This window comes from Crinia signifera, chromosome 1 (assembly GCF_055691185.1).
Source record: "Crinia signifera chromosome 1, ASM5569118v1, whole genome shotgun sequence".
Classification (NCBI taxonomy): domain Eukaryota; kingdom Metazoa; phylum Chordata; class Amphibia; order Anura; family Myobatrachidae; genus Crinia; species Crinia signifera.
Window position 1 is genome coordinate 433,789,103 of NC_139217.1, and position 11,063 is coordinate 433,800,165.

Below are 11,063 nucleotides of genomic sequence, written 5' to 3' on the forward strand. Positions count from 1 at the left end.
GCACACGCCGCCCGAAAACACCCCGATAATTGTACGCACGATGCGTTTTGTACTTTAAAAGTACAAAACGCATTCTATAATCGGTGCGTGTGTGGGCTGCATAAGGATTAGTACATCTGCCCCTTAGTATGATTTTTATTATGTCAATGCACTATGGAATCCATATACGTAAACTTGGTCAACCATGAAAGCACCTTACGGTGCCCACACATTACAGCGATTTTGAACAATCGGCTGATTATAATTCAAATAATTAGCAATCTCAAAAGATGACGATCGGATGCGCACACCCACAAATCTTTAGCTGCATCTTCTGATCTAAACTGTTGCAGGAAAGATCAGAAAATGCAGCTAAAGATCTGAGGGACTCTGGTATTCGGGTGCTCGGGCGTTCGGTATTTGAGAGTTGGGGTGCTCAGGTGTTCTTGTGCATTCAGGTATTTGGGAGTGGGGGAGCTTGGGTGGTCAGGTATTTGGTACACTCGGGTATTTGGGTGCATCCAGGTATTTGTGGCGCTCGGACATGTTCGGGGACTCGGCGCGTTTAGGCAGTTGGGAATTTGGGAGTTGGTGTATTTTTATGAATTGGGGCACTCTGGTGCATTTGGGCACACTCAAGTGCTGGTTATGGGGAGGTTGAGTGTTCGGGCTCCCAGGCAGTCAGCGTAGGTGTGCGATCAGTGGGGGGGGGGGGGGGGGGGGGGGGAGCAGCAGTGTACAGTCAATGTGGTTTGAGACAACATGTCAGTGGCAAGGGGCAAGCTAGATGGGCCAAGTGGTTCTTATCTGCCATCAAATTCTATGTTGCTATGTTTCATGCACGGGTATACCACTGAAGGGGTTCAAATTTTTATGACATCTGAATACAAGTCTTTGTATGACACCTTTTGTCCCGGACTGGCGGGGAGTTTGAGGGAAAATCACAGAACTTTCTAGTGTGTGCGCTCCTTTAATCTGTTTGATTGTAATCATTCTGAGGTGGGAATGAATAGCTAACATTGTACATACTGCGTTGTATTGATGTTTTTATTGTCACACTATATAAAGCTACAGTGTGCTCACTACACTCTGTAAATCATATGTCATGACAACAAGGATGCCAATCATTTATACCAAACTGGATTCCAAGTATACCTCGGTCGGCAGTCTACAGTCTCTTACTTGTCAATGGCTGGAACAGAACTTAGTCGAGGGTCATCTTTTAGGAGATCGTGGCTACTTTTACTTTTTCCCTTCAAGGTCTGTAATACAAGTCATATCAATTATTACTTACGAGACAACCAGCAAGGATACAATGCACCCCAGCCTTACTATAGACCAAGAAAAAACAGAAAAATAAACCGCACCAAAGTGGGTCCCTACCTTCTCAGCATGGGGTCGCGACGCCATGTTGCTGACCATCAGGCTGATGACTTTTCTAATCTCAGTCAGTGATTTAAGGAGTCTGAAAAATCTGTTGAATTGTCTGTTACTTCAGATTCCTCCCATCACTCTGCGCCTCCACAATGCTGCCATGTATGTGCTGTCTGCTGACTACACGTGTGATGTGATAACCTTCTGCAGTAACTTGCTGGGGTCCTGTAATTAATTTTAATATCTAATGATAAAAGAGCAAAATAGTTTGAGGACCCCTGGTTTAACCAGTTCAGTGGTGTTTTTTTTTGGGGGGAGCGCTCCCCACTGGGCGAGTTTTTTTATGGGGAGCGCTCCCTTTATTAAAAAAAACAACACCACTACCTCCCTGGGTCCGGGCAGCGCCGCTGCACTGTCAATCAGCGGGTGCCCGGACCTGCACCCCCACACTGTGTACCTGTCCCCGGCAGGGGCTTGTCATAAGCCGGCGCCTTCAATAAAAAACCAGGAGGGGAGGGAGGAGGAGGAGGCGGCGCCGCAGAGGGGAGGGAGCCGGGCAGCGCGAAGCTGCCTGAGTTCAGTGTTTGAACTCAGCAGCGCTGCCCGGCTGTAAACAGTGGCAATCCCGATAATTTTCCGGGCTTGCCAGACTGGGCACTGAGGCACAGCCCGGAAAATTCTCAGGAGTGCCACTGAAGGGGATAATCTGACAATGTCAAAACATTTAATTTTTTAACATAATAAACGGTAATAAAACTCGACTCAAATGTAATTCTTTATTTAATACTCCTTAGTGCTGTTTGTTTGTTTGTTGTGCTTTTGGTAGTATTATAAAAGATCTACCTAAATACAGTTATCTGATTATAGACAACTGTATTCATTGGTCAGACCTCTGCTTATACTGCTACATGCAAATGTGTGTGTATGTAAACCAGCAGTAATCACCCGTTATCTCCTGTGAATGTAGACCTTCTGATTGGATATTTTAACCATTTATTGCCTAATAAAGTTACATACGACTCACTTTTGGTTACACTTCTGTATCTAGGATAATTTCGGTCACAATTAAGGTATTACATTAAAGTCTAGACTAGAACATGTTATTGTAGTCTGCAATAGTGCACCAACTGTTGTACTGACATTTCATTATTAAGGTAGATGCTGAAATTCAACCCTTCTAACGCTATGCTTTTATCAGATCAACACAGGATGTTTGGGCATTAAAAGCATCGACCTTTAAAATCCCAGGCAGCAGCAGCAGCCGCAGCTCTGTACACCGTGGCCTTTTTAGCATCATTTGGTACACTTTTAATATCTACAAAAACATGATTTTCATCCACTCCTTTACATTGATAGAAGGCTGAGCTACAGGATGTTACAGAACGGAAAAAGGGACTTGTACGATGTGGCACAGGCACAACACCTCTGATCCAGGTGGACACTGGCAGCATTGGAGTGCATTTACTGCATCTTAACCACTCTTACAGGTAGCTGGTGTCAACATATGGGATAAAGGGCACATGGCATAAAGAGAGGAGAATGCAATGAACACTCATTTGTCCTATGCTACCGCCCTTTGTATGGAGTCATTCGTTAAGAAAAGTGGATTGGACATTTATTTTAATATTCTAATAAGGTTTCATTCCACTTAATGCTATGAATACGGAATACAATATTTTATTGAATGCACCCAATATAATATAGTTAAGTTTGAAGCCTATTTTTATACTGTATGTAGGTGAACTGGGATATGGTCATTATGTCGACAGGACCTAGGTCGACGAATAGCAGACAATGGACAAAGTGCGCCCTCTTGAAATATATCCACCACCGAATAGAACAAAAGGTGACAATTCGGTCACAATACAACAGATTTAATGTATAAAATGGATAAAATATAACAATAAAACAATATATTCATCTGTGTGGAGTCATGGATTCTAAAACGGTCAATCAAGCACAAAACCCAACGCGTTTCGTCGCCAAAACGACTTCCTCAGGGGTAACCGTCTAGGTGGTGGAAATAAGCGTTATTATTTTTTATTTTTTATTATTTTTGCAAAATAGCAAAGACCTAAATGGTCAGTATTGGAGGTTTATTTATAGGTACATACCCACAAGTAATAAGGACCTAGGTCGACACCTGAAATAAGTCAACATGGCTAATGTACACAGAGTTGGAATATCGACCCAAGCATTAGACAATGGGAAGGATGACAGTAGAAGGTCGACATGCGATTTCATTTTTTTTTGCTGACGTGCTGACAGGCAGTATTTCATACTCTACCATCCACTACAGCAAGGTGTGAGCAGAAAATAGTGCCTTAAGCACGCGAGGGGACGTGGGACACTTAGACAGTGCCCATGTCGGCATCCGGGACAAAAAAACTCTTAACCTTTAACTTGACCTTAGCAATGTTGACCTAATGCGTGTCAACCTTTATGCAGTAGACCCTATGACCCATACCCAGTGAACTTTGTCATAAAAACCTATTGTAGCCTCTTTTCTTTTTTTTTTCCCTATAGGAAAGACACTGGGCCTCAGATCTGCATGGAGCTTCTATATCTATGCACCAATATGGTCATGCAGCCAGAGGCCACATCCTAGGATGCAGCAATCGGAGCACCTGTAATAAAGCAGGCCAGCTGCGGGAACCATGGGGTCGTGAAGCCAGCCACTGAAGATCCAACAAAGGCCAGAAAAGCTCTGTCTTCTGAAGGAGATTCTGGCCGTGTCATTTCCCCACAACAGTGGCAACATACTGTACCTCCGTTTTAGGAAAGAGAGATGCTGTAGCCGCCCTTCCTGCCCCCAAACTCATCATAACGATTTATTGAACCCCCTACAAAGTTAAGTCTTTGGTAATACCGGGGGAGTTATTAGGTGATCATTACAGCAATGGAGGCGTTTTACTAAGTCGCACACGACTAAACTGCATTTCCACTTGCAGCCAATGGGGGCATCACTGGGTGGGTTAGACATAAACTATATTTAGTGAGTGCACGTGGATAGAACCGCACATAATAACAATAGTTTTCCTATGTAACATTTTGCACATAGTATAGGACTGATGCACTCTAATGTACACGCAGGGCGATATTAGCCAGAATCGCTGGATAAATGGTTGATGAGCGACCATATTGCCCGTGTTTTGGAGTGTGTACAGGGCGATATCTCTAGGAGCGCCCTCTCCCAACCAGCCCTGTACGATATCGCTGGAGCATGCTCCTTCAATTATAACTAGAAATTGACGATCGCTGATGAAAATGGCAAACGGTGCGATTTGGTCACCAAGCGATATATATCGCTGAGTGATATTAAGCCAAATTCGCTCAGCGACAAATCGGACCAGGTGTATACACCTTAATAGTAACGATGAGTATGGACAAGGGCGGCTAAGCATACAGCCCTGCACACAGTGCACGCAATGTGGAAGCAATTATGGCTGCAGCGTTCCACTCCGCAGCGCCCCCATGGTGTTTTACATTCAATCCAGAAAAGAAAAAAAAGTTTAAATAAAAGGAAAAGTCCAAAAAGTTTTACAGGAGGAAGGGAATAAAAACAAAAAGATGTTTTATACCAGGGCTCCGCAAACTATTTTGCTCTGGGACCCCATCAGACAATAAACATTATTACGGACCCCAGCAAGTTCCTGCAGAAGGTCGTCACACCACATGTGTAGTCAGCAGACAGCACATACATGGCAGCATTGTGGGGGGCACAGAGTGATGGGAGGAGTCTAAAATAACCAACAATTCAAAAGATTTTTGCATCACTGACTGAGATAAGAAAGTCATCAGCTTGATGGTCAGCAACATGGAGTCGCAGCCCCATGCTGAGAAGGTCGGGACCCACTTTGGGGTCAGGACCCACAGTTTCAGAACTGCTGCTTTATACAAACAAATTATAGTAGGTTTGTTGATGAAAATAATTTGGGGATTTATACTTAACATTGGTTCCACAATACAATTTCACTGGCAGCCGACCAGACTATGACCAGCACTAGGTCGGACCCGGAAGCTGCTGTCTCATTGAGCAGCTCTCATTTGGTCCAGTCCTGCATGGCTGGCCGAACATCAGCCAGGTGTATACTAACACTGTCAGGCTGATGAGATCACAGAGTCCGGCACTACAGGCAGGCTGAGGTAACGGAAGCACACAAACTGTTTTTATAATACAGTAGTTGGTTGATCTGTAATTTACAGTCTGAGCGTATAAGAACAGCAGTCAGTCACTATAAGGAAAGTGCATACAAGAAGCTCGTACAGAGCTGAAGAGACGAAGGGGCGGGATAGTTCTCATCTTATGCGAGAACCAGTATACTGCAAGAAGGAAAAATAATGACACGATCTTTCATGGAGCACAGACCACATGGTTACATAGTCATACTGAATAGGCTTTGTTAAATATAAACCAATATGTATCCTTAGAACTGTTCTTCTTACAATTAGGAGACCCACTACTTGGGAGTGTGCAACTGACAGTCCCACAGAAGTGTTTCTAATCCAAATACAAGGTTGCTGGCCCATGAGGAGCAGTAGTAGAAGGCATAGGTATTCTATATACTGTAGGTATGTCCTGCATCTCGCCGATGTCAGTGTGCCTCCAGCACAGGATGCTGGGGCCTATATATGTCTGTCTGGCCCATATGATGCCGGTCGGCACAGGATGCTGGGGCCTATATGAATGATTGGTCTGTATGATGTCTGTCAGCACAGGATAATGGGACCAAGATGTATGATTGGTCTGTATGATGTCTGTCAGCACAGGATACTGGGGCCTACATAACTGGCTAGCCTGTACGCTGTCAGTCAGCACAGGATACTGGGACCAATATGTATGATTGGCCTGTATGATGTCTGTCAGCACAGGATGCTGGGGCCTACACAACTGGCTAGCCTGTATGATGTCTGTCAGCACAGGATGCTGGGGCCTATATGTATGATTGGTCTGTATGATGTCTGTCAGCACAGGATGCTGGGGCCTATATGTATGATTGGTCTGTATGATGTCTGTCGGCACAGGATGCTGGGGCCTATATGAATGATTGGTCTGTATGATTTCTGTCAGCACAGGATGCTGGGACCAATATGTATGATTGGTCTGTATGATGTCAGTCAGCACAGGATGCTGGGGCCTACATAACTGGCTAGCCTGTATGATGTCTGTCAGCACAGGATGCTGGGGCCTACATAACTGGCTAGCCTGTATGACGTCTGTCAGAACAGGATGCTTGGGGGCCCACATAACTGGCTAGCCTGTATGATGTCTGTCAGCACAGGATGCTGGGGCCCATATCTATGATTGGTCTGTATGACGTCAGTCAGCACAGGATGCTGGGGGCCCACATAACTGGCTACCCTGTATGATGTCTGTCAGCACAGGATGCTGGGGCCCATATCTATGATTGGTCTGTATGACGTCAGTCAGCACAGGATGCTGGGGGCCCACATAACTGGCTAGCCTGTATGATGTCTGCCAACACAGGGTACTGGGGCCTATATGACTGACTAACCTGTAGATGTTTTGTGCACACAGACAAAAAGAAATGACATTGCATGTGTTCCAAAATATTCATCTGAGTCATGTTCTTTACTGACCTCACTGACTTTATTAACCTCCTCTTCTTCCTCTTCTGCTTCTTCTCCAAAAGAAAGTAAACTGAAGTTTCTGTGTTAGGAGAGAACAGGAAACATGCGGAGCCTTTGCTTAAATGATTGAACACACAAATATGTAGGACACATACATTAGGGAACTGATCGCACAGTGTGGCTGCTGTATACCACTATGCTCATTCACAGTACACAGCTAAATTCTTACCACCTCCTGCTAAATATTGTTTTAACCCTAAGTGAGAAATTAAGGCTGTGGTAGAAGTGCTACAGTACATGGGAAATAGCTGCAGAGTAGACATGGGGGGTGCACAATAAAACAGTAGAGAAGGTTTGCCAAACACAGCAGTAATTAAAACACTTAACATAAGACCATTCTATCCATAAAAGGAGCATAGAGCACACAAAAAAAAAATCAATTTGCCTTATAGAACACAGAAGAGTAACAATGTGCAGAGGTGAGAACGTGTGACATAACTGGCACAGTATTACATTGCTGTTCTCTTACGGCCTTCTCAGAACAAACGATGCACCTGCCGTGTTCTCTAATAGATTTACAGACAAAAGAAAGCTGTGCTCCACAGAATATCCCCCCTCCCCCCCACTGCTATTCCAAATATTTCAGTCCATAGAGGCACCTGAGTACGTTACACATATTTTGCCAGTATTAATACTAAACTCAGATACAATCACATGCCAGCTGCCTTGGGAACCCTGCGCTGTACACAGAACCGTAATTACAGCAGCCGATTTCTGATCGCACCTACATACAGTAGGCTGCAAACAGAAATGTGAAAAAATCAAAGTCATCCGAAGTCGTTCCCGGGGGCGCACACCTGTAATTGGCTCTGCATTTGGGTCTGTTCTAAAATCGGAATTTTAAAGTCAGGTGTTCTTTATCACCCTACTTAACACTTTCAAGATCAATCTGTTCTGGAATCTTTTGTATCAGATGAATTTTCACTTTACTATTTTATTCTGGGTTTTTTTGTTTTTTTTCATTTGTTTTTGAGTAGCATATTGGAATGTTTTTTTTTTCCATTTAGAGTGGTTTATATAGGGAATGGCTGCAGCAATGTAAAGAAATGCATTTCTCCATGACTGTTCACATACAGTACTTGATTTTATATAAATGTGTTCAAACCATCAGGTAGCTGGACTACTTTCTTCAAGGTGTACGTTATTTATATTTTCACATTGCACGAGTGTGCAACAGCATCAGCAGATACTGCTGACACACACACACACAAAGCCCAACTGTTAACTAATTGGCCAGGAATAATGGTGTCTCTGGGTCCCAAATAACCACACATTCCAATTAACACCTCCACATACGATGCCCATGATATAGGGCTCATTCATATCTATATGCCTTTAACGCGGTCTTAGGGGGAATTCAATTGTTCACAAGATTTTTTGGGGGGGGAAATCAATTAAAAAATTTTTTGTGCGCAATTAAAAAACTCCCATTTTTTTGTACGAAAATACATAGAGGGGGGGGATACGGGATAAGTTCTCGGACCTATGTGTTTACACAATCGCAGCCAGAAAAAAGCACTAATTGTGGATTTTGTTTTGGGACCCTAGTCAGCCCCCAAAAAACAAAAATTCCTGATAAGTGCTGGGATAGGGGCAATTTGGATAGTCCCCAGGGGATCAGATCTGGGGTAAATCACCAAGGATGACTGAATTCCCCGTTAGCCATTAATGTATGAAAGTTAAATTAAAATTAGGATCAATAGGTTCTTAGGAGTTTGTTCTCACCTGGAGGCCCCTGTGATGAGGGCCTGTGGAGTGGACTACAAAGGGTGAAACTATATATATTTGATGAAGGACCCATACAATGATCTCCTTCCTTATATGATCTCATATTAGAATGTTACAGCATCATTTCCATTATAGTTTGCTCAATACGTCACTTTGACTACATCTAATAAAGTCCAGAGACCCTAACAAACACGCTTTTACCAACGACAGCTCACAGACAATTAGACAGCAATGCATTAAGAACGAGGGACCACATTAATCCGGGCAGTTTTAGAAGGCTGTTAAAAGTATTCACAAAGCGTCATGGCTGCAGCACATAATAAAAAGGATTAGAACTTATTAGAACATCCCCATTGACATAAAGGCAGCTTCTAACACACATTATAGGGCCATTACTATAATCATGAACAATGTTACTTGTATACACTGCATTTTTGCTTTTGTGCTTCTTCAATTATTCTTTTCCGTTCTTAAGTAATTAAATCTTTTTCATACAACATCTATTGTGGCTGCATTTAACGACCCAACAGAATACCAGAATTATATTATAACATAGTGTTCAGTAGCTGCGTATTCAGCTGCCGTATAACAACTTCAGAGACAGGAGGTAGCCGGTTACATGCTACTAACAATTACAGTTATTTAAAGAATTTGAACTGGTTAAGAAAAAAAATAATAAATTGGGCTCAAATACCTGCGACTACGTTGTGGGAGTGAACAAGTTCTGTTGTGTGCCACATTGTCTGCACACACATAGGGGGACATTTACTAAAATGGGAGTTCTAGTTCACAAGGGGTGTTGCTATGGACAACCAATCAGATTATAGTTCTTATTTATTTAGCCCATAGCAACATCTCATCTGAAATAGAACTCCCACCTTGATAAGTATCCCCCATAGATTTTTTTTTGCATTCCTCCAGAACTTGCCCCCTTCATAGGTAATTGGATTGAGCTCTATGATTTGATAATATATAACCAAATCACTGAACCAATAATTCCACTTTCAACTTTGTAGACATCCAATTAGGGGTAAAAAAAAAAAAAAAAAAAATATCGGGAATGTAAAAAAAATAAGTATTTCGCCAATATTTTTTTCCGGTTCATTTGTATTACGATGCCGGAAATTTTTTCCCCCCCAGAAACGTGTGTTTTTGTGGCCAGCCTGAGGAAGGTGAAACAAAATACACTGGCTTATCAGAGCTGATTGGATAGCTTTTTTGCCTCCTTCTTAAACCTCCTGATTGGAAAACTGTAAGGATACAATTACCCGTGCTAAACTAGAATGGGTAATTGGATACCACAGGCATGGCAAACCTTAATCATTTCACTCCAGTTCACATTAATAACTGAATTCAATACGGATAAGAATACAGAATGCAGGTTTTGATGGCCATAATTGCAGTTTTCACCTCGCTGAAAGGAGACAGCGAGGTGGAATCGGTGAGTGAACGTGGGGGGGGGGGGGGGGGGGGGTTGGCAGTTGAATAGACAGCGAGCTAGGATGACAAGCTATCGGCCCTGCTTACCATCATAGCTCGCCGTCAGAGCATTGTACATAATGACTTTATATATGGAAGATTCTGATGTCATCACTTCAGAGGTTAGGGTACTTGTGTGGTATATAGAATAACTCATCATGGACTTCAGTGAGCTGTATAATAATACTTAGTCTATGATCCCATAATTACTGCATGAGCTCTAATATCCTTACTGCGCCATCGATGGCACTAAATCTTTACATCCGTGCTGATAACTAATCATTCTATATGGACAGGAAGTCAGATAACTTACTTTGTGCCTTTCACCTTTGGCAGCTTATTCTCTTCCTCCAGAGTTTCTTTTTTCTGATTTTTTATTACTCTGGGAACTATATCATCAAAAGGATTAAACAACACCTGCAGGCAGAGAGATACACATTGTAAATGGTTATTATTTGTTAACAATCGCAGCCAAGAGTAAGCAAATTAGAGTTTTAGAAGCTTAAAATGCATTCTCATTATTAGACGTTTATTAAAGAGTTCTGCGAGTGAAATATATAATGATGGTAATGCATGTCCTAAATTGGAAATACCCATGGCTTAAAACAGTGATGGGAGAACCTTGGCACTTCAGCTGTTGATGGACTACACATCCCAGCATGCCCTGCAACAGTTTTGCTATTTGGCCATCGGTCCTCAACTCGGTCCTCATTACCCCACACAGTGCATGTTTTGCTGGTAACCCAGCAGGTGCACTAATTACTCACAGACACATTTTATAAGATCCGCAGGTGGAGTTAATTATTTCACTTGTGATTCTGTGAGGAGACCTGCAAAACATGCACTGCGTG

At 42.8% G+C, this 11,063-nt stretch overlaps 1 protein-coding gene across 1 annotated transcript in view; it reads right to left on the reverse strand.

Annotated features, from left to right (window-relative positions):
• Positions 1-11,063, reverse strand: part of CWC27 (CWC27 spliceosome associated cyclophilin) — a 251,153-nt gene that overhangs the window by 166,824 nt on the left and 73,266 nt on the right. The window contains exons 6-8 of the mRNA XM_083153032.1: positions 10,526-10,629; positions 6,955-7,024; positions 1,162-1,241 (exon numbers count right to left, since the gene is read on the reverse strand). Of these exons, the coding sequence (XP_083009158.1) occupies positions 1,162-1,241; positions 6,955-7,024; positions 10,526-10,629 (254 nt within the window). The remainder of the gene's footprint in view (positions 1-1,161; positions 1,242-6,954; positions 7,025-10,525; positions 10,630-11,063) is intronic.